A 25,650-nucleotide genomic window follows, 5' to 3' on the forward strand; every position below is an offset into this window, starting at 1 on the left:
TTGAATTTTAATAAACTTATAATATATAAATTCATAAGAATTGAAAACACTATTTAAAGAGTTATGAATTTTTAGAAAATATTTAAAATTATAAAGAGTTGATAAAAAAATAACAAATAAATTAGCTCAGCTGCAACACAAGGTGTCTCAACAACTGCAAAAATACCTTAATAATATAAAATCTATACGACTCATAGAAACCCTTCAAAGATTGCATTAATATGATATCCCTAAAGTTCCCATAACCAATAAAAAATCTAAATAACTGTAATATCTTCTCTGATGTAAACCCAAATAATTTTTGTCCGGTTTCACGTGCCATTGAATCTTTACCTACAGCCTTCCTCTACGTGCCATGATGCCTAGCTTTTTCTTCTTTTTTTCTAATGAGATTATACGTTTTTTTTTGTTGGTAAAACAAATGATATATTAATGACTAAAGTGTCATAGATACCGATTTGAAGAATAAATGTTTAGTGTAGCTCCCCAGGTTAAGCAATATTTACCACACAAATTCTGCAATAAATTAATATATGTAACCAAAGAGCACAACAGCAATAGCCCAAATAAAAACAAGGTATGCCAGTGAGATCACATGGTCAATCTGGTGTCATAGAAGTCGAATTATTTTCGAGGGGGAATCCTTGGATTTCAGCAAAGATCCGCATTTTCATTTCTTCTTTTTACGAATGGTATGTGAATCCATCCTTGTGTATTCGGGCTCTCACTTAGTATTTTTGGGTGGTGATTTACTCTTTGAGGAAGGGCACGTGAATTGAATCCTTTACAAGGTAATATGAGTGTTGCGAATGTTCTTATTGGTAGTTGTAGGAGTTTTAACTTATATGGTGTTCGTGGGGTGTGCAGAAGGAGAACGGTTAATGTTATACTTTTGTATTTAAATTAATGACTCTTGATGTAAGTTGCATTGCTAGGCGAAACAACGTATACCAATCACATACCAAAAAGAAAAGTATCATCCCCCATCACCCACTAGTCATATGTGATGGGTGAAGAAAAAACAAACAAAGAAAGAAAGCTTGGAGAAATCCTTAGGAGACATTTGGTAGGAGATGAGTTTTTTCACACTCAAAATTCATGGAAAAGTCATATTTGAGAAAATCATGATTTATGGAAATGTAGAAAATATGCTTGGTTTGTTTCCTAGAAATTAAAATTTTATATAAAATACATAACTAAAACTTTTCTCTCAAGGAAATTTACTGAAAAATGAGTTGATAGTTTCATGACAATATTTTTTTATTAATAACATACCAAATATAAACATTATAACTTTCCACTTTAAGATTCTGGAAAAAGTAAATTTTTTTTTCGTAAAAATTTGTGTGAGATTGTTTAATTGATGTGTTATTTATATTTTCTAAAGTTTCATAAAATTTATTGAAATCCATATTAATAAAAAAATTCATCAAATTTATATACTTTTAAATACTAGATGACTTTTTATAAATTTGAGAATAACTTTTAAATTATCATAAAATTTTAATTATTTTGATTGAATATTATAAGATTTATTTTTATTATTTAAAAATATTGATGGCATGCTACAAAACTTTTTATTTAATAAAAAATTATTTTAAAATTTTAATTGAATACGCTAAAATGAAAAAGAAAAAAAAAACAGCATAGCATATTTGAGTAGGCAGAAAAGGTCAGTATTTAAAGGACAAGCCAATAGTCGAAGACACGGACGCTGCTGCTATAAAAAAGCTCGAATACTCGGATAAGGAGAGTAAGGGCGGTGCAGTGCTTCAAACCCCTTTTTCTCTTCTCATTTCCTTTCATCACTCTCTTGCTTCTTTTCTTCTTCTCGCAATTTTCCATTTTCACACTTTTAGCGTAAGGTTTAGTATCTCGCAGTTATGATTCTCGAACATTTTACCTTTTCATGTCTGTATTTTAGAGATTATTGTTGTGAATTCATGTTACATTTCGTAATTGTGTTGAATCTTTGGTTAATAATATCTTTTTTTTTTAATCTGTTAGGTTTTCTTGGTGTGTTGTGGAATATGCAATAGACCACAATTATTTTCTTGTTCTAATTTTTCTTTCTTTCTATTTTCCAATGTTGTTTGTAGAACATCTTTTAATGGCGTCCCAAATCCGTGAGTGGTCTGGAATCAATACATTCGCACCTGCTACCCAGACTAAGTTGCTTGAACTCTTGGGAAATCTTAAACAAGAGGTTTTATTTTTATTATTTTATTCTCCCTTGCAAATTATACCTAATTATGCTTATTATTGTTTATGTTTTACTGTTGATACAATTTTTTTGTTCTGCTATGCGAATTTCATGGTTGTTATGGTGTAGAATGTGAACTCCTTGACTATACTTGTGATGGGAAAAGGAGGTGTTGGAAAATCTTCAACTGTGAACTCCATCATTGGGGAAAGAGTGGTTTCGATTAGTCCTTTCCAGGTTTGAGATGATACTTTCCTGTGATGGTCTATAGGGTGGTTATTGTGTTGTTGTTCGATTATTATGTTTTATGTCTGAATGAATTTTTTCTTATGTTGCAAAGTCGGAAGGGCCAAGACCTGTGATGGTGTCACGATCAAGGGCTGGTTTTACATTGAACATTATTGACACTCCTGGTCTCATTGAAGGGGGGTACATCAATGATATGGCACTTGATATAATAAAACGGTACATGCTTAATTGCTTATGTTTAGCATGTAACACTTCACCTGTAAAGCATGTATTTGGTCTTAAAAGTGATTTACTGTGTCTGTCCTTTCTACTTACCCCTTTTCCCCCCCTTGTTTTGTGGGAATATGTGTTTGTTTGAGTAGTTTCCTTCTGAACAAGACCATAGATGTGCTGCTTTACGTGGATCGCTTGGATGTGTACAGAGTGGACAACTTGGATAAGTTAGTCGCCAAAGCTATAACAGATAGTTTTGGCAAAGGAATATGGAACAAGGCCATTGTAACACTCACACATGCCCAGTTCTCTCCACCAGATGGATTGCCCTATGATGAATTCTTTTCACAAAGATCTGAGTCTCTCTTGAAGGTTCTTAGGTCAGGTGCCAGGATAAAGAAAGAAGCCTTTCAGGTATTTATCTCTGTAAATTGAATCTTATCCTTCAAATGCATCCAAGTTTGTCAAAATTGTATAAGCAACAGAAGTTAAAGCATTTAGATTTCAGTGCTCTGTTCCTTGAGTGGACACATAGTTGTCAATCCCAAATAGTGGGGATGGCAGTTAGCCAGATGACTGCAATTTTGAAGATTGAAGATACGAGCTAGATCATGTATATTACCCCCATATAAATGCTCAAATATAAAAAGTTACACAAAGTGAAAGATATATTCATAATTAATAATCAAAAATCAAATTCTTAAGCTATACAGTATTCACACAAGTTAGGAACAATAAGTCTAAGTCAGATAAATTTAAGCCTCCAAGTGATGATATCTTAACTGTGTCAAGGGTAACCAATGAAGTAAAAAAAGTCAGAGCAGAATAGACCATGAAGATAGGGCAGAGTGGTGAGCAGGTACAACAGAATGAGGATTTAGAAAAGAAAAAAAACAGGGTGAGCGACTGAACAGAGCCAGGAAAAGGGTTGTACCTTCTTCTCAGAAGACTCTTGTGAGATCTGAAAGTAGAGGATGTGCAAACTATCAACATTACAGTTTGTACAAAACCGAGAAGTAGGTATGTTTCAGCAAACACTTGGTGTGGCCAGTTTGTATTGAAACAAGTGAGAGAGCAGTGTATGTTGTTCTTATCAAAAAAGGGATGAAATCATGAAAATAACCCCAAAAGATTGTTGGACAAGGGGCAAAGGTTGTTTTTTACCCCCTATTTAGCAGTGGCTGCTACAACTGTGAATTGCCATGATTTTGAGCATGATTGACGGTATGACACACGACACAGTAACCCTCTGGTGATGCCGTTTCTGTAGCAGGGACCAGCTGCAATGCAACACTACATTGTGAAAGTGCTGCTATTGATAACCCTGACTGGGAAGTAAATGATTGGCCATTCAGTTGACCATGTTTTCCAAAGGCCATGGGAAGTATACATAGTGGTTAAAACTTAATAGTGTGCTATAGTGATGTAGTAGTGTGAAGCAGCCAGAGGCTGCTAATCTGGACTCCATTGGAGAGTTTTGTGTCGCTGGAGTCTCAGCTGCAAATAGCATTCACTCCCAAAATTTGTGGTCATTGCTACCGCTACTGTTGACCTAGGAAAATCCCTTCATTATACTTATTATTGGTAGGGAAGTGGTCCTTTTTTTTCTTTTGATATTTCAGTCTTTATTTAAGAGAAAGGCAGAGAACCACTCTATTTCTGTTGTGAGAAGTTCAGAATAAAGATGAGACTTAACAGCAGCCCTGGTGAAGAGCACCTCCGTTTCCAGCAAACCCACAGCTCCATTGTCAGTTTTGGTAGTTTCCAAATTTTTGGTGAACATTTACCTTTTTTTCTGCCCTTCTGTTCTGTTCTCTCCAACGGAGCTCTCTGTCCCTTTCTTTCCAACAAGCTTTTTCTGTTCTCTGTCCAACAGACCATCACAATTCACAAGTCTTTCATTTCACTGTTCTGTGCTTTTCCTTTTTTCCCCTTGTCTTCTAAGTACTGATGAGTTTTGACCTCATCACTGTTCTCTATTTTTTTTATTCCTTGACCTATGTTGTTACCAACTTGTGTGTTTAGCTCAAGGCTATGAATTTTTACTATTAATTATAAATGTATTTTAATTTTAGGTAATTTTTTTTGAGCATTTATATATGTGTAGTATAAATTTTTAATTTGTATTTATTATATTCAAAATAGTGGTCCTCCCACTATGTGCTATCCTGTTATATAGTCTGCACCATGTGGGATTGATACTATAAGCATAAATATTTGTTGTGAAACTTTCCATTTGTATTAGTTCATAATTTTATTTATCCCTGCTAGAACTCTGCTTCATTACATTGCCTGTTGACTTCTGAGTATAGTGTAGCTGCCCTGTTGGCTTTTTCTTGGATGTTAATTGTTAGGTGAGTAAAAATTTAAAGGTTTTGGTAGGAGGTGAGGACTGCAAAGCTTTATTGGTTGGGGCATGCTGTATGGTCTATCTGGTTGAAGTGAAATATATGGAATTTCAAGGAGATATATTATCCTCTATGAAGCCCCGATAATTAACAGAAGATGGGTGTCCGATATGGCATGGACATGGTGATACAAGAAATTCTTAATTTGAAATACATTATAACATAGCTATGTCACATGCAACACAGTTATAGAAAATATAATTGAATTAATGCTAAATAATTGGAAAAAAAAATACAGCTGTGTGTGATTTATTTCAATGGTCAGTGAAGACGACACATTGATAGTCAGTCAGTGAATATGTGAATAGATGCAATATGAGACTAGAGGATGCAAGACAAGTGATATTATGAGACACGGAACAAAAACAACCTGCAAGACCAAAGTGATTAATAAATTTTAAAGCAAAAAATGAAGGATGCCTCCTGGATAAGTAATTGAGATTCATAGCTTATCCTTATTTTGTTACGGGACAGAATTTCTTTTTGGCTTTTCTTTCATTTTAAACTCTAGTCTAAACATATTGTTTCATTCTGTGTATTTATTTGATAGATATTCTGTAGATTAGGAGAGCATATTTTGTTGTGTAAATTACTTCCCTTGTTGGTTATGAACTTGTATATTTGTTTCTTTCTTAGAAAAAAGTTATATCCAGCTTTACATTTTGTTTGTTTCTTTTTCTTTAAATAATTTTAGTGTCAAGAATTGCTACCTGGTTCTTTCCACACATACCTCTTTTTACGTACGTGTGTGTATAACTGATAGTTTCCATGCTTAATCTTACATTTTTTGGGGTAAAATCCTAGGCTGCTTCAATTCCTGTTGTTTTGGTCGAGAACAGTGGGAGATGCAACAAAAATGACAGTGATGAAAAGGTTGGAGATTGGCTAAATACAATTTATTTTTGTCTTTTTAATTCATTTATATTGCTTAGTCTGAGAATGTGTGTTTCTTGCTGTTAGGTTCTTCCAAATGGGACTGCTTGGATTCCTAATCTAGTCCAGACAATCACAGAAATCGCATTGAACAAAAGTGAGTCTATTCATGTTGACAAGAATTTGATTGAAGGGCCAAATCCGAATCAGAGAGGAAAATTATGGATTCCTCTCGTGTTCGCTCTCCAAGTACGCTCTTGAACTTTGAGGCTTATTTTATTTTCTCATTATACTGACAGAGGAGCAATGATTTCTTTCTCGTCTTATTTATTTTATTGTTCCTCTCTGCAGTACTTCCTTATCATGAAGCCAATAAAAGGACTGATCGAGAAGGACATTGCAAATGAGAGAAAGCCAACATGGGAGAGACGCGATGCTGCTTTTCGGAAGAGAGATTTATATTAGTTGTGCATTTCTGTGCCCATGAAATTCCATTGATGTTTTAGCTTCCTTTGCTGACACATTTTAGTTTTTGTCTGTTCTATGAGTGAAACTTGGATGATTTTCCTTATACTGTAATTGCTAGTAGTCTGCCATAGGAATTTGTTTGTGCCTGAGAGGATTGCATGTATGCTGGTAAGTTTTTGGCTTTTGCATGATTCAGTTTGTTAATGTTAGTATTTAGTTGTCTTGTAAACATAGCTCTAGATGTGGCTACTATCGATAATAGCTTGATATTCTAATAAAATTAGCCCGAAGTATCGATATTAATGATATGAAATATTGATAATTACTGCAGGGCACAACAGGGATTACGTGATAGCGGGGCTAATTTACAAACTTTTTCTGGTTTTTATTTAGCGCATTCAAAAGTAAGGTTTGGTTTGATTTTGACTTTATGAGGATTTAAATTGAATTCGATCCGTGAAATGTTCCGGTTTTAGCCTTTTAGGTACTTGGTTTTGTGTAGTAACAAAACTGTTTTGTCTTGTCCATTTTTATGGGTTTTGCATCCCATTAGAAAACTGTGGATTCCTCAACGACTTTATAGCATAAGATCAAAGGTTTAGGTTATTTTAATGTTAATACAATTGGTTTTAATAAATTAATGTTGAGTTATTTATTGATTATAATGTATGTTAAAAATTATTTTAATTACAAAGACTCCAATGTGTTATTCTTTTTTTGAAGAGAACCAATGTTATTTTTTCCAGTACAAACAATTATGTTTTTGTCGTTATTATACTTAACGGTAAATTTATTATTAAATTTAAGATATGTTTGAATGTGCTAAAAATATTGTTTGATCTAATACTTATCTTCACACATTTGCTTTTACATGATATATCTAAAACCACTAATTACTGGTATATATAAAGAAAATGCGTAAAGATAAGTTTAGATATTTTTGTTGAAAATAAAGAATTTCTTCACAAAAATTAAAATAAATAAATAAATGACACAATTTCTCTTGAAAAAGATTCACCAAAATGCTCACTATGTTTGGGTAGTGGTAGTTTGTACAATCGTACGTACAAATGACCAATGAAAGATTCAATAAAATCATCAAATTTCATATTTTATAATAATAATAATAATGTTGTCAAAATAATAATACAACATCATTCTTATTTTATTTAATTAAAATAAAATTAAAAATTCATTTTCCTAATTTATAAGATGAAGAATGATTTGAAATAAATAAAAATATAAAATAATAATTATTTTAAAATATACAACTACCAAATTTTAAGTTCTAGCCAAGTACTGCAATTAATAATATTATATATTTTTCCAAAGTAGTACCAACATTGGTATCAAGAAATGAATGAAACAAATTATATTAAACAGAATGATTATCAAGAAAGAATAGAAACAAATACACAAAATAAAACAATAAAACAAATATACTAATATAATTAGTCGGCTACTCCACCAATGCAAGGAATCTTTTGTCTTGGCGAGAGTTAAACGGCGTTGATGTCAAAGAGAAACGACGACACCCAAAGAGGAGCAGTGACACGTGACAAGCGCGTGGGTCCCCAGCACCTCGGTTAACGACAACGTCCCTTTAAAACGCCGCCGTCTGTTCAATTCAACGTTGGGATTCATAACGTCTCTCTCTCTCTCAAATCCAATCATTTCCTGAAAGACAAAAACAAAAACAAAATAAAAATCGCGTTCAGACACACTCACAATTCACACACCAACACCACCAATCCCCAATCTCTAACTTTTCCCGAGAAAATTATAATTTCCATTCTCTTTTCTCCCTCAGATTCCCGGAAAATATAGTATTCACAACGTTATATTTTGGCACCGCCAAGCTCCAATTCAATCCGTCGTCGTTTTCGCGAATTCCGAATGCGTCGACTTCGGGTTGGAGAATGAGTTCTCCGTGCTCTTCTTGTGGCTGTTTGTTGGCGTTCTTGGATCTCTCTTCAAACCCTCCACAGTCTCCTGTCCAATTTTAACTCTCTTAGGTAAATTTACTTTAATTATATTTCCTTTGTTGTTAGATTTCTAGTTTTGTAGTTAAACCTTGCATAGTTTTATTTTGGTGTCCATAAATTGACCTAAGGAATTTTTTTTTTTTAATTTTTGTTTCCTTTAAATTTTAGTTAAGGGTGTTTGACTTGGGTTTTATTGATGTGAATGAAGTGCATAGATGGTTCCATGGTGGGTAGGTTCTAGTGCTGTTGTGTATTACCAATAGGGTGGATCCTAGGTTTTCTAAGATTTCTATTTTGGCTGCAAGTCAAGGTTTTTGGGGTGTCTGCAACCAATTGATTCAGCAATTTTCTGCAATATCAAAGAATAGACAAAACTGGTGACAGTAATTTAAAACCTTGGGTGGATCAAATTTGATGATTATGTTTTGTTTGTTCTTGCAAATTTCAGCTGGAATTTGTTTATTTTTTGTGAATTGTAGTCAGTTTAACTATGTATCACACAAAGAAATTTTCACCGGCTAGCATGGTGCCGCATAAATCTCAAGGTGGTGCTGAACAGCTTGCAAATGCTGGGGTTTTGGGTGGATCGGCTGTAAAAACTGCTGCACCTTCTGGGGGAAGTGGGAAGCAACGTTTAAGGTGGACATCTGATCTTCATGACCGTTTTGTGGATGCCATTACACAACTTGGTGGACCAGATAGTGGGTATTTCTTTTCAATATTGAGATTAAAGAACTTCCTCTCGGGAATTTTCTTTTCCTGATAATTTATTATTGTCTTGCAAAAGCTTGTAGGAAAGAGAATGTAATATGGGAATCGTTTGTCTCATTTTTAAGTATGTAATGTATGTGAGCCTTACTTGGTTTTAGCACATGAAGGCTGGTTATGTGTTTTTATTGAAAGCTGTGATCAATTTATTCCTGTAACTGTTGAGTACTTGTTCATCTTGTTACTTGCACTCCAAGGATTGCATTGAATTGCATACCAATAGACAATACCATATTTGAACTGTGTGAATTGAATTCAATTTAATGTAGCCATAAATGAGTGTTAATCCTACCTTTTAAATTATAAATGACCCGGAAGTTTTATTTTGACACAAAATCAGTTCACCTTTTTAATAATTTTGAAAATTCTTCGGGAAGTGCCATTTTTATTTTTATTTTTGAGAAAAAATAGTCATATCTGATACTCATGAGTGAATATTTTTAATTCTTCAGGAAGTGCCATTTTTATTTTTATTTTTACCTATATTCCTGGAAACTTTTTAAATATTTTTAATTAATCATGGCAGGAGCAACACCAAAAGGTGTTCTTAGAGTGATGGGTGTTCCTGGACTGACCATTTATCATGTTAAAAGTCATTTACAGGTATTATTATCTTGCTTAATAATTTAGGTATGTGCACATAAAATGTCAACTTTATAAATTGATTCTAATTCTTCTTTGATATTGTCATTATATATAGAAATATCGCCTTGCAAAATACTTGCCTGAATCACCAGCTGATGGTAAAGGTGCCTTCTTTTCTTTTTCCCTTTCCTAAAACAAATTAATTAGAAATCTGTGATTTTTTTTAAAATAAATTTTGGACTTTCAGACCCTAAAGATGAGAAGAGGATGTCTGGGGACAGCATTTCTGGTGCAGATTCTTCCTCGTGGGTATCATAATTGTTTTCTTTAGATAATTTATAACTCCTCCAACTGTGCTTCCTCTTCTGACATTTTAATGAAACCTTTACGGCTTCCAGGGGAATGCCAATCAATGATGCCCTAAGAATGCAGATGGAGGTTCAAAAACGTCTGCATGAGCAGCTTGAGGTTCGGTACCTGCTCTTACTATTGTTCCTAATTGCTGAAAGAGAACACTATTTAGCACTCTTACTTCCCCTCTTGTTCAGTAATCATGGGTTAGAGGTTTAGAAAGAGTTATATGCTAAAAGATAAAAAAGAAATAAAAACGATGATAATACATACTAATCTGTATTTCTGTAAGCTGGAAATAGGGCAAAAATAATGGGTTCAGAATAACATGCAACAATATACTTCCTGTATCTCCCCGATGATAGCAGACAGATCATTTCTCTTCTGTTTAGAGCTCATACCACACAGTTTTTGCAAGTATCTAATTTTCTCAGCCCATCTTGATTTCGCTGTTGTATGATTAAACTTGGACTCTCTACCTCATCCATCCTTGTATTATATCATTTCCTTAACAATCTCAGCCATTGACAAATTAAGTCAATTTTGTTTGTTATTACAGTATTAATGATTTTTATTTTTTGTTGATTGAATGAAATTGGAACATGTGACATGTATCCTAAAGAGAAGCAACTGAATAAGCTTTCATGTGGTTGATGAGTGATTAGTCTAAATTTAACTTACAATAGAAACTTCAAATGTCAATAATAATTTGAGAATGGATCAATTTTTACACAAATGATTTAATATTTAATTTCGAATTCATTTATTTTTTCTTCATTTACCAAAACTTTTTGAACATTCCGTAAGTACATTGGGAGTAAATAGAAGGCACTTCTTAATTGGTTGGCTTGTAAATTTTTTGTAATTCTTTGAAATATGTCAATTATGTTAATCTGTCCGAGTCATGCATCTTTTGCTGGCTGGGTGAACCCATCACTTAAATAAGTATTCTGATTAAGAGGAATTATTAGCTTCTATTTAACCTCAGGACTTGCGTAAACCAATAATAAGATAAATGCTACTAGTTAAATTTCATAGTATTGTGCTTCTATTGAAAAAAATAAGTAGTATTGTGCTTCTATTGAAAAAAATAAATAGTATTGTGCTTCTATGAGGAAGCATTTCTGATAATGATAAAAGCCTTGCATCTTTTTCAATGACATTTCAGGTTCAAAAGCAATTACAAATGAGAATTGAAGCACAGGGTAAATACTTGCAAAAGATCATAGAGGAACAGCAGAAATTAGGTAGTACCTTGACAACCTCGGAAACCCTCCCTTTGTCCCATGATAAGCAAAATCATCCTCAGTCAGAGGCTTCTGGATCTAGTGATGCCCTTGCAAGCACTGTGTCTCCACTTAAAAAACAGAGAATCGATGATGGTTCCAAGGAAGGCTTCACTGCTTCCCAAGTAAGAAAGAATGACAATGTTGGTCAGTTGGATCCAAACTTATATGATGATGCTGGGTTTGGATTTGATTTGGAGACAAAAAAGGATGAAGATAATGAGAGTGGACAGTAAGAACTAGGATCCATTTGTAGGTCAATGTGTCTCATTGTAATGTTTAGTGTATTTTTCTGGTAGAAAATACAAATCATGCTTTGTAAATTATATTTCACGCAATCCATTTGTACATATTAATGTAGATATAGATGCATTCTTCTCTCCTGGTTTGAAAGTCATAGACACTGCACTCTCCATCCAACAGAAATGCTTTGACTTGCATTACACGTGTGGTCATGGATGATGAATGTTGGGTGCATGATACTTATCGATGTTCAAGTTATGATCTAAGTCAATATCAAAGGTATCAATTAGCTGGTGACGACATTGTTTGATCCTTATAGCCAACCTAATCAGGGGAGAAAGGACTTGGTTCTTATTGTTGGAGATAGTAATGACCAGCTTCCCTTTATATTAGTTATTTAATTTAATTATGTATTTTCTTCGAGGTTAATGTTGTTCAGCATATTTATACTTGTGATTGTGATGCTATCTAACCTATGAGGCTATGAGTAATACTATATCTTCTTTCTCCGTAAAGTATGAAAATATTCAACCAAAAAAAAAAACAAAACTGTACTACTGGATGTATTGTGATTTGTGAGTGTAAGAATTCTTATATTGTGATTCAATCAGAAATTGACATTTACACTTTCTTGATTCGAAGAGTTTTAATAACATTCTCTTTTAACGTATTTTTTGTAAGATATTCTCTTCTGTTAATTAAAATTTATTGTAGAGTATAAAATCAGTAAAATTATGTAATTTCTAATAAATTTTAACTAATAAAAGAAAGGGTTAAAAAAATGGTCAAAAGAGTGTTAAAGTATATGTTTTTACTTCTTAGTATTTCTTCACTTGACTTTTATAATACATTGTTTTTACACGTTTTGGTAGAGAATAAATTTTTGTATGTCTGGGAATCATGATTCACAAGCAATCAATGTTTCTTAGAAATAAATAAATTTATATAAATAAATTTATTTGGTTGACTATTGTAAATCTTTAAATAATTTTTAAAAAAAATTAAAAATTTGTGTATATTTTTATTGATTATTTTAATTATTTATCATATTATATAATTTAATAAAAAATAACATGACATTTTTTTTACTGTAACAAAAAATAATTAAACTCAAAAAAATAAGATTTTCACATTTTTTATGATTTTTTTTTTATGAAAAACTGATTAAAAAACATTTATTGGTACCAAACATGAAAAATTAAATTTTCAACCTAACATTTCCGAAAAACTAAAAATTTATCTCCAGTCAAACCGTGTTCTAAGAGATATACATTAACCCCAAACTTCAGCGAAGCTTTGCCAAAAAGTAGTGTTTCAGACAGTTCATTATTTATGACTCTGTTCCATAGTAATTGACATTAATGTTAACTAAGTATTTCATGATAAGATAAGATTAATGACCGTTTCTTTGTCTAGTGTAGCGTTGCCCCTCTTCTCCACCTTAACAATCCTTTCATTTGGGTGCAGCCAGTGCAGGCATACTCCTACGTTCAACATTAATTAGGCAAACATAAGTTGTGTACTGTACTTGTTTGAAAGAGGACCAAGAAAAGACGATTGGAAATTTTAAATAAAATCCCACTTCACGTAAAATGTGAGATCAAGTTGATCACATTTGCACACCACTCTACAGATTTTAGCCATTCAAATATGAAAATAGTTGAAAAAGTGTTGTAATTTTTTGTTTGTTTTTACCTAATGACAGATTTTTTTTCCACTTTATACTAACCCTTTCAACCTCCCCATACAGGCGCACCCTATAATATTTCAAACAATTGATAAATGGAACAGTGATTTAACCTGGTGAAAGTGCTTTGGTCCTATCAAGTCCGAAGAGCTTACTAATTAAGTAATTATGTTTTGATGAGTATTGCAAATTTAATTTTGAATGATCCTCATTTTATAAAATTGATATTAGTTAAAATTAAAAGTGAAAAAAAAATTAGTTAAAATTAAAATTTAAATATATCTTTCATACCTATATCTCTTCTTTAATTTACTACTTAATTTTTTTTATTATTATTTTATTAGTTCACATTTCCAAAATTTTGTTTATGAAACATATTATCAGTCTTAGTCCATTAAATAATGAAGTGACAAACTTAAAAAGGATCATCATCAGTTAAGTGATAATATCACAAGCTAACACAATGTTACCTCATTACTTGACAACAGATATCAAAAGTAAAAATTTAAAAATATCAAGTAATAAAATATTTTTTAAATAGTAAACTGAAAAAAAAATATATATATTTAAGCCTAAAATTAATTTTGAAGTAAAATGATTCATAATTAGAAATTTTCATCCCAAAAGCAAGTTTGTTCAAAAACTAAATGTAAATCTCTCAACCCAATACAAAATATACTTATAGGTAACAAAGCAGTTTTGGTTTAAAACAATCAAATATTCTTTTCTTAGTATGGCGTTCACTCACCTTAAACTTGATTTGGAGTCTCCCGTCATTTTCCAATCATGCTATAGTTAGTAACCCCAAATCAAAAACCAATTTATGGGCCAAGGTTGGCATTTTCCTTGGGATACTCAGTTCCTATCATTTATCCTAAAGAAATTAGTATAAAACCAAAATGTTTAACTAGTTATAGCAAATGCAACCAGGTAATGGTCATAAGTTGCAGTGCACCCCCGCCCCACACACACACACACACAGAGGCACACACAACAGGACATTATGAAAAGGACAAAATTTAAGTGCACTATTGATTCTGTTCCTCAATTGAAATTCAAATTTCATCTCAGAAACAGGCATCAACCTTTAATGCCGACCTTTAAAGCACGGGTTATTAACATAAAACTTCAATTTTAATTGGAGAACAACACCAAAACATCTATTGCACCTAAGGTTTGTCCTAAAAAAGGTAGTAAAGCCGTAACGTAATGTGTTCAAAATTAGACTAAAGCATATTTATAGTGCTTGGTAAGTTGGAAGTGGGGCTTATAAAATGTACATATAGGAAAACACTCTTACAAGGGGACACGCCGAGGAGAATAAATAGCAGAACTTCCCAGAGAAAAATAACCTTCCAAATGTTGGAAGCTTGAGTGCCAAACATTGCATATGAGAACTATGGAAGTGCATCAAAGTTTGGTAGGAATTCATTTGCAATAAAACCATCAAAGGGGAGCTGAACTAGTTCTGCGAAGCTGATGCTTAGGGTCAGGTGGTGGCGCACTTGGCAATGCCCTCTCTATCTCCTGCAAGAGAGATCATAAAAGAACAGTTACTATGACCAGAGATAAATCATCTAAAACATTTTTCGTGTACTAGTTTTGCTTCAACAATGTAATTCAGCAAATTGAAGAAAAACAAGTATGCAATTATGGTTAGTTAGTTTCAAACTCAAAATATCAGTTTACAATATACCATATTGTTGGTTCAAAGATCATTTGTAAGGGTAAAGCCATATAACAGACACACACGGCTATGTACTTGAAGTTTTATGATCATGAAGCTTGTTCAAGAAAGTTCTAACTTAACTGGTATGATATATAATGCATCCACATCTATTATTAAAATCTAACTACAGATATTTCCGTTAGATTCCACAAAAAGACAACCACAGACAATCGGCTTCAGTCGGAACATAGAAACCTTATCTTTCTTTTTTATATATTTTAACTATGGTCATTATTAGGATCTAAACAGTAGTGATTTTCATGCTCTTCAGCTGAAATTCATATAGCTGAAGATTCATTACAAGATTTGTGTAACTGTCAGGTTCCCTTTGGTTTTGTCATCAGTAAAGTTACAATGAAGAGATGGATTCATGACCAAATGTTACATTAAAACTGAAGACAAAAGGATTTATGCCAAAAGAGATATGAGAATAATATTACAACTATATACTCATATTTAGGCTCACATAAAATCAAATTTTTGTGATCAGTACAAAGTTGGATGATTCCAAATGAGATTACTTAAGGTTATAGACATAGTAGTCACATAATTAAATGCTTCAAAAATCAAATAATTCTAGAATTTCCAAATACATAGATTTATGATCAAGGTTATTATTACCATTCACAGCTTATTTCTTTCAATTTCAATAGCACCAGGTTTATGTTTTGTGCATTACTATTGATTCTTGTAGCATTGACTACCTGGAGAGATTTAAACGGGCCTCAAGTAATGACATAAGTGAACTTGATACCATACTTTAACCCAAAACCTTAAGGCTCTGGTTTATGGGTCTTATCGTCGCTTATATGGTGATCAACCTTCCCATTCTTACCAAATATGAGACTTCACTTCACGCTTGTACTCCAACAAAGGTGAATCTATTTTAACAAATGGAATCGTCGTATTTCTTTCCATTATGTATACTTCCACATAAGGAACAGAGGGAAGTCAAACCCCTAATCTCAAGTTTGGAAACAATTTAAATGTTGGGAGTTAGTATCTAACACAAAATTTCGTATGAACTGTTTGTTATGGAATTACTTGTAATCAAGGGTTAAAAATAATTAAGTATTTACTCCTACATACAATATTTTTTCTTCTTTTTTCTTGCACTACAATGAGCTCTAGGGTACGTCCGTCCTTATGATCCTTCCTAGCACTTCTTTCTTCACATGATATTCATCATATTTTCAACTTTAAAGAACCCTGATCTGTTCATTGTATAAGTGGTCAATATATGTGCTACATTCCCGCACTAACACCTGTATCTTTTCAACCCCTAACTCTCTGATGAAGTTGTCAATATAAAGACCTCCAACACTTTCTACAAATTTTTTGCCCAAAAATATAATTTGAAACACAACTCCTTGGAGCCATGGCAGACAGAGTGTTAATAATCTAACCTCTCAAACATTAATAATGAAAAAAGAAAATATTTCATTGCTCAAGAAAGGAGAAAATATTTAGACCAAACAGTCAGAAATCATCATTAAATCTGCAAGTCTTCTAGTGCTAATGCCAAGAAATTAGGTACAACGATAAGTATCAATTGTCAAATAAAGAAGATTCAGAATAATGTATGTAGAAGGAAAGAAGAGAACAAAGGAAAGCAGAGAATATGAAAAGACTAAAAAAGCAGCCTACCAGCCTAAGGTGGGCTGCTACACTTCAATAGTATAATAATCAACAAGAGAGGAAAAGATCAAAATGAAAGCTATACAGGAGAAACATGAAAATCTAACATTCGTGTGGTAGTTGAAAACAACCACGTGTTTACAGAGGCTAAATTGTTCATACAACTCCACTTGCAATTACTTAACTCTAGAACATGCCACAAATTTTCAGGCAAAGATCAATTTCTTGTCAAATAGCCATACCTTCTATATAGTTTAAGATAATATACTTACTCGTTACAACCCTAATACTTTGATTTCATTCCTTCCAGAATGATTTCCCTAGTTAGCCATGATTATAAAAGCCAGAAAAAAATAGCAAGGTAACAGTGAAACTATCCACATTGTCAAATAATGAATTTTCTGCATAGCACCAGTTGGCAGCTATTGATAGCAAATGAAAAAAAAAATGCTACACACTGAGAATATATTTTTAGCAGTTATTCCACACAAAGCTTAATAACCAAAATACAGATTCATATCAAAGCCAAATCAAAAGGTTGAAAAAAAAAGAGAAATTCTTATCATAAATATTAACAATGATAACAGAAATGATAAACCAAATACAAATCATTAATTGTAGTAGAAGTTCAATTAGTTTAAACATTCCACTTTATAAAAATCACTGACCAGTTGAAATACCAATCACCAACAAACATTTCAACCATTCATTGCCCTGCCAAGATGGCAGGAAGCAATCTGACCAACAAATATCAGCACAGCTGACAAGAATAAAGCAAAGATGCACACTGACAAAGGAATTGAAACATACATTCTGTCTTCTAAGCCTTTCATTCTCTTCTTCTAATTGGGAAACTTTAATCTCCAGCTCTTGTGTGTAAGCCTGTCCATTCAAATATATACAGCTTTGTATCAAAACAACAACAAAAAAGATAAATAAGACTTCAAAGCAACAACACCATGCAAAAAACCAAATATAACCTGTTTTCTAGCCCGGGACCGAGCTGCAGATTCCCTATTTTTTATCATCCTCTTCTGCCTCCTCTCTACAATTTTCTCAACAACGTTACCTGAGGCATCCCTTTTCCTACCTGCAGTTTGTGAATCAGACAAGGCACCCATCAAAGAAGATGGCAATGCTTCTGAGTATCCTGCATCCAGAACCGTATTCACCACAATCGGTATAGGCTGTTGAACCGCATGGCCAGTCATAAAACCCGAAAAACCCAGCATCACACTATTCTGCTGATTTTGATGCTGATGCTGTTGTTGCTGTGGCTGCTGCTGAACTGAAGTGAGCTGGTATTGCATCCAATGGGCATGTTGTGATGTGTTGTGTTGGGAATCAACCCCTGACATGGCCATGGCACCATCCTCATTGGGAAAAGGTTCAGTAGCCACACCAGCCTTCACCAAGAAATCCTCCAGGGTCATCTCACCAAGTGTAGGCTGTCTTTCCTTACCAACACTCTTATTTTGTTGCATATCTCTCCAAACCTCATCAATAGTTTTCTTGCTAAGATTCCCACTCAATGTTAGGCTCCCTTGTGGGTTCAAAGATGAGCCAGCAGAAGCCACCTGACCACCATGCTGCATGTAAGCATCAGTTCCAGATTCAGCAGTCCACACACTCTTGAGCAGCTCATCAAGATTCATGCTTCCTAAGGGTTTCCCTAAATTTCCAAGCTGGTTTTGCACCTCATCAAGGGTGAGATTGTACAAAGACCCTTGCCTGGTCAAAGAACCAGTCTTTGGCTCTTGGTCTTGGGTTGTCCCACCTTGAGATCCCATTATGAATCACCCTACAACACTATATGTTTCATTTCCCAAATACAAAATAAATCCCAATACCCCCCACAACTCAAATTGCAACAAAGTGACCTCAAAACCAAAAGCAAGGTGTCTATGCAGTGGTTGTTTTACTTACATAGTTACATCCAAAATGAACAAACTTGGCACCAAATTTGAATACAGAGAACAAAACCCAAGGGAAATTCTCTTGAATTCTGAGATTTTGGTGAGACGAAGTCACAAACACAAAGCAAGCAGTGCAAAATAGGGTGAGGTGAAAACTGGTCCCAGAAGAAAAAAGAAGGTGACCCAGATCAAATATCAAAGGGAACTAACTTCAGGAATTGAAGAAAATGATGGTGATGCAGAAGAGAAGCAGCAGAGAGACACACTTGATGATATGATAGTGCAGACAGAGAAAAAAAGCTATGAACTAAATATGCATGTGAAGATTTGTGTTATGAGAAAAGTGTTGTGTGTTAAAAATTGATCCTGCAGGAACCCGTGTGTACAAAGAAGAAGTATATTTAGTAGGAGGAAGAGGAGGGTTGAACATTCTCTGAGGGAACATTGCTTATCTTCTGAAGTACTAAAAAGAATGATTAAGGTTTCCCTTCAAAGGGAAAAAGAAGGATTTAGAAATGAATAAAGAAGTTTTTGGAAACTGTTGAAGGAATAAATAGACTATTCTGACTTGTGTGCTAACTTAAAACAAAATCTGAGGGTACTATACTACATTTTCAGTCCTTCTTTCTTCCACCTACTTGCTATCTCAATCTTACAAACAAACAACAAAGTGGCCCTTTCAATTATTTTTCTTTGGGAGTCGGGACAAACAAGCAACCAGCAAAGTATCTTTTTTATATGATGTTGATATGAAATATTTATTAATTTTATTAATAATTAATTTTTGTTAAAATTTTAATTAATTATTTAGTGAGATTTTTTTATTATATTTTTTTCATTCATAAAATTTAAACTCAAAATCTTACTTAAAGATTCAAAAATAATATCACTCAAATCACTCACAAGGAGGAACGGATATTTTAAATTTAGAAATGATAAAATCTATAACACTAAATGAAAAAAGAAACTACATTCTCTCTTTTTCTCTTTCCACTTTCAAAATGGTAGTAAAAGTTTAATAATTGTTTTCTCTTTCCACTTTCTATGTGGTAAAAGTTAAATAAATGAATAGTAAAGGTTTGAAATTGCACCACACAGGACTCACCTGATAATGATATGCAAGTTGTAGCTACTATGTGTTCTCATGCATATCTTGCTCTGCTAGAAATGTGCTCTCATACTTTTCCTTGGGTGCTTTTATTTTATTGTTTTCTAATTAAATTAGAGTTTTATCTCAATAATTTATATTGATTTTTAATATGAATATTTATTATGTAAATTATTTAGATGAAATTCTAATTCTAATTAAAAAGTAGTATGAAAAAATATTTGAAGAACTGCCTCTAATTTTTGTACTTTTGATTAAGTATTCATTCTCTTACTCATGTGGTGCATTAAATGTTGTGTTTGTTTTACTTTCCTTTTTCTTTTGGACATTAACTAACTTAAGTAGCCAACCTAATTACTGATGTAGATGTATTACCTCCGTTCATTTTTATTGTCTATTTATAAATAAAAAATTATTATTATTATTATATATTTTTGTAAGAAAATAAAGTGATATTAATTATTATCTTTTTAATCATATCATTATTTTATGCAATTGTTAAATATTTTTATGCAGTTATTATTAATAATAAACAATAGTAAGTGTCATACTAAAAAAATTAAAAATGATATAAATATATATTATAATAATATTTTTAATCTATTTGTCATATTTAAAAGATGAACAAATAAAAAAACTCCGGTGAGTGCATTCTTTTATGAATGGCTTAGATCCACTTTAGTTATTATAGTGTAATTTTGTTTCTTTAATTAAAACATTTCATTGTTGGTTGTTTGTGTTTTTTAAATTTAATAACTTGGATCTATCATTAGTCTATTGTCAAACTTTTTAACACAAATTGTTAACGTGTCATTTAATGATAGTATACTGACTTACTAGATAATGTGAAAATTTAACACATGTTAATATATCATTGACAATCTAAGTTTTGGTTTTTATTGCAACATGAACTCATTGTCAATGCAACATTTGCATGAGTCACATCATTCAACATATCAACAAGGCAATACAATGTCATCACTTATATGGATCATGTAAGTCAATTTCATAAAAAAAAATTAACGATAGATTAAAATTATTAAATCTTAAGAATATGAGAACTAAATAAGCAATAAAAAAATTAAACGCTAAAATTGTATAATTATAAAATTATAGAGATCAAACGTGAATTTAAGCATTTATCAATTTTTTCTAACAAGTTTTAGTCTAAAATAAATATGTTAGAAGAAAATGGTATTGGTACGATTCTTGTCCAAAACCGATAGCAGAGAAGTTAAGAATGTAGGGAATATTCGGAGAGAAATGTGAAAGTGAAGCATCATATGAGAGTCAATGAAGGGCTCCCATCATCGGTGCTGTGCATTGCATGGGCCACGTTGACATTGATATATATGATCTTATTAGCTAGTGCAATAGCAAAACCTACACTAGTAGGCAAGCAAAAACACCTTCACATTACAATTCCCATGGTGATTCCCAGAGCCTAAACCAGCAAGATATTAAAAAAATGATTTTTTTTCTCAGCAAATTAAAAAGAAGAATGATAATTTCATAGAATGAACTAAAATGTAACTATTATTTATTGTCACTATTTTTTTTATTAGGTTTTATTGTCACTATCAATTTAGTTCCTAGATAATTAAAATGTCTTAGTTTGGTTTCTAATTAGGTCTTTTAATTGTTAAAATTAGATCAATTAAGTTTTTTTCGTCAATCGTCTCATGTTAATAACATTAATTAATTTGGATACATGTAACATGTGACTTGATAATCTCAAATGTGTAAAGAACTTAATTAATGTGATTTTAACAATTGAGTGACCTAATTGGATTGTTTTAAAATTTGAAGATTAAATTAAAATATTTTAAATAATTTAGGAACTAAATTGATGATTTAACCTAAAATGTGAGATGGAATTAAATATTCAGCTGAAAAAAAGTAAAGTATTCACAAAACTAAAAAGGAAAAGAAACATAAGAAAGGAAAAGTAAAAGATAAAATTTGACAATAGAGTGAGAAATTAAAGTCACTAAGTTCAAATATATAAAAATGGGGAAGAAAAATACAAAAAAAAAAATATATATATATATATATATATATATATATATATATTTGTAATTTTTTCAAAATGAAAAGATACATTTATACACTCTCACTTCAACATAAGTCCCCCACAACTTCACACTCTCATATAGAGAATAATCTGTTCCTTCCAAGACTTGACGGAATATAACATATGAAAATAATTATCTTGTTCCATACCTATCGTATGTACGGTATCACATATATTGTTTGGTGTCGGGTCTAGAAATGTTAGCTTCAATGGGGGGCAGAAAACGACACTATATATATCGAGAGGTCATACTAACGGTCTCAATTTGAAGCTTGAACTATGCTTGGGAGTGACTAGGAATAAAATAAAGAAATAAATAAGAAGAAAGAAAATATGATTTAATAAAATAAAAGAAAAATGTGTCATTTTTTGCCAGGTTTAAACTTCAGTTTAAATGTTTGAATTGAATCTGAGCTTTTTTCGGTATTCATTATAACTCGCATTTAGTTTGGGTAACTCATTTGATTACCTTCACTATATCCATCTATTTATCTATCACGTCGGTTATCATTATATTGTTCTAAATCAAACTCAAGGTGACTTAAGACTTTATAAGAACGGAAACCAACCAAGTAATTAAACTAGTTCCCCGTTAGTTTATATTATAATACATATATATATATATGTTTTATGTGAAATACTTTTATAGATTGTGTGTGTGTGAGTTTAATCTTTTCCCTATTTAATTAAGACACAACAAAGTTTGCCAGTACTTCAATTCTTCTCGAACAGATATATAAACTAATAAAATAAACCTTTAAAAGATCATATAATTAATGAACAAACTTCATAACGAGGACTGAGACTTTACAACAGAAACTTCCCTGCGATTTTGGAAACTTTAGTTTTAGCTGTTATAAGCATGTGATGTATACTTCAATTCTGGTATATTTTGTTTTCAAACTCTGATTCTTATATGTATAATATGAATTTGATCGAAACCAATTTTTGATTGGTGACATGCCATATGCATGCATATTAGAATTAGATGGCAAATATTTGGATTGATTATTGTCTTAGATTAGTGTGAGTAGAGAAATCATATGTAGTGCGGTGGGTGCAAGTGGGAATTATATAGGAAGCAACAGTAGTAGCATGCGATCTTCGAAGGCTCAGCTAACGAACAAACTCATTCAAATGCACATGTAATGTATGCATAAGAATCCGCGTGCGCATTCCACCGAGGAACAAATGCACGTGCACGTGTTTTTTCCACATATCAACATGAAACCTAGCTAGGCACGTTAATTTTTCTTTTTCCAAACTGAGATTGTCCATCATCACTCTTCAATTTTATATAAAAACCAATCAACTACAAACTTTTTTTAAAAAAAATTAGCGTTAATTAACTAACTAACTAGTGTATCCTGGTACCGTGATATAAGTTTCTCACTATATTTACCAAGGAATGAAGGAGAATTATTTTAATTTACACAACTTATTCTTGTATATGCAAAGAAAATATTTTCGAATTTGAACTCATGACCGAGCGATTACCAAGATTGTTAACTGTACATATAAAATTAAACATTCAAGACAATATATAGGTAAAAAAAATATATAATAAATGAGAAAATAGTTACCTAAGAGGATGATTGAGATAAGAGTTATAAAGTTGACTGTAATTAGAAAGAGAGAATTGAAGGATTGAAGGAAGAATGGAGGAAAATATGTTATGGATTTAAATTCTCCCATCAACATTCTAACAAAAAAAACTAATAAAAAATATTGACAGATAAAATAAATGATGATTGAGATCTCACGTTTATTAAAGATACAACCAATGATATCATAGAGGCTTTAACAGTCATCACCCAACAAATGGATTTTTTAGAATTAGATTAAATCTTAAGTCAAAATTATATGTTAAGGTAATATTAAGGTGTATTCTAAGTCTATTATTAAACCATTGTATTTGTGTATGTTCTGGATGTCTAAAAAATTATAAAATTGATATAGTGGTTGAAGGAAGAAAGAAAAAGCAAGAGATTGTGGATTCAAATTTTTTTTATTAATATTTTAATAAAAACTAACAACTAACACTTGTTAATAAAAAAAAATATTATAAACGCCTAATTTTAGATACGAGGCATATTGTTATTGAGTCGCTTGTATTTGTCTACCCTTCAGATGTTAATTCTGAATGTAACAGAAGTGTGTTAAGATTTTGCACTATTTAAAAATATAATCAATAAAGTCTTTATAAATCTTGAGTGGTGCTCATCTTACAAAAAACCTCCTTATATGGTTGAATTAGGCCATGAGTCGAAATTTTAGGGGCATTAACTAAAGATAAAGATGGATTCTAAATAAATTCATTAACTGAGCATTTATGTATAATTGCATGCTTAAATTAACTTCGTTCGAAACTTGAGTCTTTTTCTGTGGATAAGTGCAACAAAGTGGCTAACAATGTATGCTATTGCTATCTTACCTATAAAGAGATCGACATATAGCCGTTGCTCCAGAAAATTAAATAATACAATTGATTATATTCATGGATCGATTTAATATATATATATATATATATATTTAATTAGTTTGTCTGTTAAGGGTAAATATATATAATATGAGTTTAGAAGAGATTGTCTATATGTGGAGTTCATTCCATATTAACAAAGTGACTTTCTCGAGGATGTTGGAGGCCACTCCTCTGTCAGAATTCAGAAACAGATGCCTAAATAACTAAGCTGCTGGCGGCAGATACTAGAGATTCCTATTCCTATTATTCTTTTCCTATGTTATTAATACCAAATGACTAATATGTCTTGGAGGTAGAAAATACATATGAATATTTTCTTTTTATCATGGTTTATTTTATATTCAGGATTAGAATTTGAAGTCCGAATTGTTCGATTAAAAAATATAAATCCTTATCATTTATGTAAATTAGTGTTAGTTTTTATTTTCATTATAAAACTTTAGGTTGCTAAATATACTGCTAAATATGGCAATACTTAGGTTGCTATATTTTTATTTGTTGGACAACTTTCTATTTTAGCGTATGTTTGTCACTTTTCATTAATTAGTCACTTGTCAGGTTTATAAAATTAACCATAGCTTTAGTCTATATAAAAAAATGCTTTAGCCCCCTTCCCCAACCTTAGTGAATTTTTTTTTCTAATCATATTTTTTTTATCCATAAGATTCTCAAGATTTATCCTTCAATGACTTGTTGATTCTTCAAATTTCTTTTATTTTTTAATTTAATCACATTTTTTTCATTCACAAAACTCGAATTTGAGATCTATTACTCTGACCAATTACTTGTTGATTTTCAAATTTCTTATATATATATATATATATATATATATATATATATATATATATATATATATATATAATATACTAATTGATAATATATTATTATATTAACTAATAAATATGATAAAATTGACATCTCTATTCCTTTCCATCAAGTTATCATGGAGACTAATTATGTTGTGTGTATTATAAACATTTATATATATTATATATAATTATTACAAAATTGGATGACTTTTAGTTATTAATATATCCGATGAGTATGTTTTCTCTTTTTGTTGAGATTATTGTTGTGTATTTTATTGTTATTATTCTTGTAGGCTAAAAATATTCAAAACTTGATAAAAAAAACATTAATACAAGTTATAAATACATGTGTTTTCATCTTGTATCATTATAAATGAAAATCAAATTTTCTTTTAAATGTAAATTAAACCCTAATAAATAATTTTATAAAAAATCATTATTTATTTGTTAAGAGTTAGATATTAAGAGAAATACAGCCCACCCTTGGTGATTTCCTAGAACTGTCCCTACTCGAAAGAAAAATTTTACCTAATTCGAGAAAAAATATCTTCACTAATACTTGTGATCTCTACAAA

At 31.6% G+C, this 25,650-nt stretch overlaps 3 protein-coding genes across 11 annotated transcripts; 2 read left to right on the forward strand and 1 right to left on the reverse strand.

Moving 5' to 3' along the window:
• Positions 1-1,680: 1,680 nt before the first annotated feature.
• On the forward strand, positions 1,681-6,605 carry LOC100782594 (translocase of chloroplast 34). Of its 4 annotated transcripts, none has more exons than XM_006604228.4 (8): positions 1,681-1,865; positions 2,100-2,206; positions 2,333-2,440; positions 2,544-2,668; positions 2,815-3,079; positions 5,878-5,946; positions 6,034-6,195; positions 6,298-6,605. In XM_006604228.4, exons 2-8 carry the CDS (start codon positions 2,111-2,113, stop codon positions 6,409-6,411), a joined length of 939 nt encoding a protein of 312 aa, XP_006604291.1. In that variant the 5' UTR covers positions 1,681-1,865; positions 2,100-2,110; the 3' UTR covers positions 6,412-6,605. The 4 variants fall into 4 exon arrangements, with proteins under 4 accessions (XP_006604291.1, XP_006604292.1, XP_006604293.1 ...); XM_006604229.4 differs by having other exon boundaries at positions 1,681-1,860; XM_006604230.4 differs by having other exon boundaries at positions 1,681-1,762.
• Positions 6,606-8,036: 1,431 nt separating this feature from the next.
• PHR30 (MYB-CC domain-containing transcription factor PHR30) lies at positions 8,037-12,231 on the forward strand. Of its 6 annotated transcripts, none has more exons than XM_041012387.1 (7): positions 8,037-8,429; positions 8,848-9,104; positions 9,694-9,770; positions 9,868-9,916; positions 10,000-10,057; positions 10,151-10,220; positions 11,272-12,019. In XM_041012387.1, the coding sequence occupies exons 2-7, from the start codon at positions 9,056-9,058 to the stop codon at positions 11,623-11,625; spliced, it is 657 nt and encodes a 218-aa protein (XP_040868321.1). In that variant the 5' UTR covers positions 8,037-8,429; positions 8,848-9,055; the 3' UTR covers positions 11,626-12,019. The 6 variants fall into 6 exon arrangements, with proteins under 6 accessions (XP_040868321.1, XP_006604296.1, XP_006604294.1 ...); XM_006604233.4 differs by having other exon boundaries at positions 8,879-9,104; XM_006604231.4 differs by having other exon boundaries at positions 8,038-8,429; positions 8,848-9,100.
• A 2,106-nt stretch (positions 12,232-14,337) lies between these two features.
• On the reverse strand, positions 14,338-19,227 carry FDL19 (bZIP transcription factor FDL19). Its single transcript, NM_001361986.1, has 3 exons — positions 17,667-19,227; positions 17,497-17,568; positions 14,338-14,846 (listed from the first exon to the last, which is right to left on the reverse strand). Exons 1-3 carry the CDS (start codon positions 18,474-18,476, stop codon positions 14,766-14,768), a joined length of 963 nt encoding a protein of 320 aa, NP_001348915.1. The 5' UTR covers positions 18,477-19,227; the 3' UTR covers positions 14,338-14,765.
• Between the last annotated feature and the right edge of the window lie 6,423 nt (positions 19,228-25,650).

Source organism: Glycine max, chromosome 19 (assembly GCF_000004515.6).
Source record: "Glycine max cultivar Williams 82 chromosome 19, Glycine_max_v4.0, whole genome shotgun sequence".
In the NCBI taxonomy this organism is placed as follows: Eukaryota; Viridiplantae; Streptophyta; class Magnoliopsida; order Fabales; family Fabaceae; genus Glycine; species Glycine max.

What these genes read in the sequence shown, in the direction of transcription:
- LOC100782594 (XM_006604228.4), top strand. Translation starts at nt 2,111, where the DNA reads ATGGCGTCCCAAATCCGTGAGTGGTCTGGAATCAATACATTCGCACCT. An exon ending in TTTCGATTAGTCCTTTCCAG is followed by an intron (nt 2,441 to 2,543) that starts GTTTGAGATGAT and finishes TATGTTGCAAAG; the next exon opens with TCGGAAGGGCCAAGACCTGT. An exon ending in TAAAGAAAGAAGCCTTTCAG is followed by an intron (nt 3,080 to 5,877) that starts GTATTTATCTCT and finishes GTAAAATCCTAG; the next exon opens with GCTGCTTCAATTCCTGTTGT.
- FDL19 (NM_001361986.1), bottom strand. Translation starts at nt 18,476, where the DNA reads ATGGGATCTCAAGGTGGGACAACCCAAGACCAAGAGCCAAAGACTGGT. An exon ending in GGTCCCGGGCTAGAAAACAG is followed by an intron (nt 17,569 to 17,666) that starts GTTATATTTGGT and finishes TTGAATGGACAG; the next exon opens with GCTTACACACAAGAGCTGGA. An exon ending in AAAGGCTTAGAAGACAGAAT is followed by an intron (nt 14,847 to 17,496) that starts GTATGTTTCAAT and finishes TCTCTCTTGCAG; the next exon opens with GAGATAGAGAGGGCATTGCC.
- PHR30 (XM_006604231.4), top strand. Translation starts at nt 8,890, where the DNA reads ATGTATCACACAAAGAAATTTTCACCGGCTAGCATGGTGCCGCATAAA. An exon ending in ACAACTTGGTGGACCAGATA is followed by an intron (nt 9,101 to 9,693) that starts GTGGGTATTTCT and finishes TAATCATGGCAG; the next exon opens with GAGCAACACCAAAAGGTGTT. An exon ending in ATCACCAGCTGATGGTAAAG is followed by an intron (nt 9,917 to 9,999) that starts GTGCCTTCTTTT and finishes TTGGACTTTCAG; the next exon opens with ACCCTAAAGATGAGAAGAGG.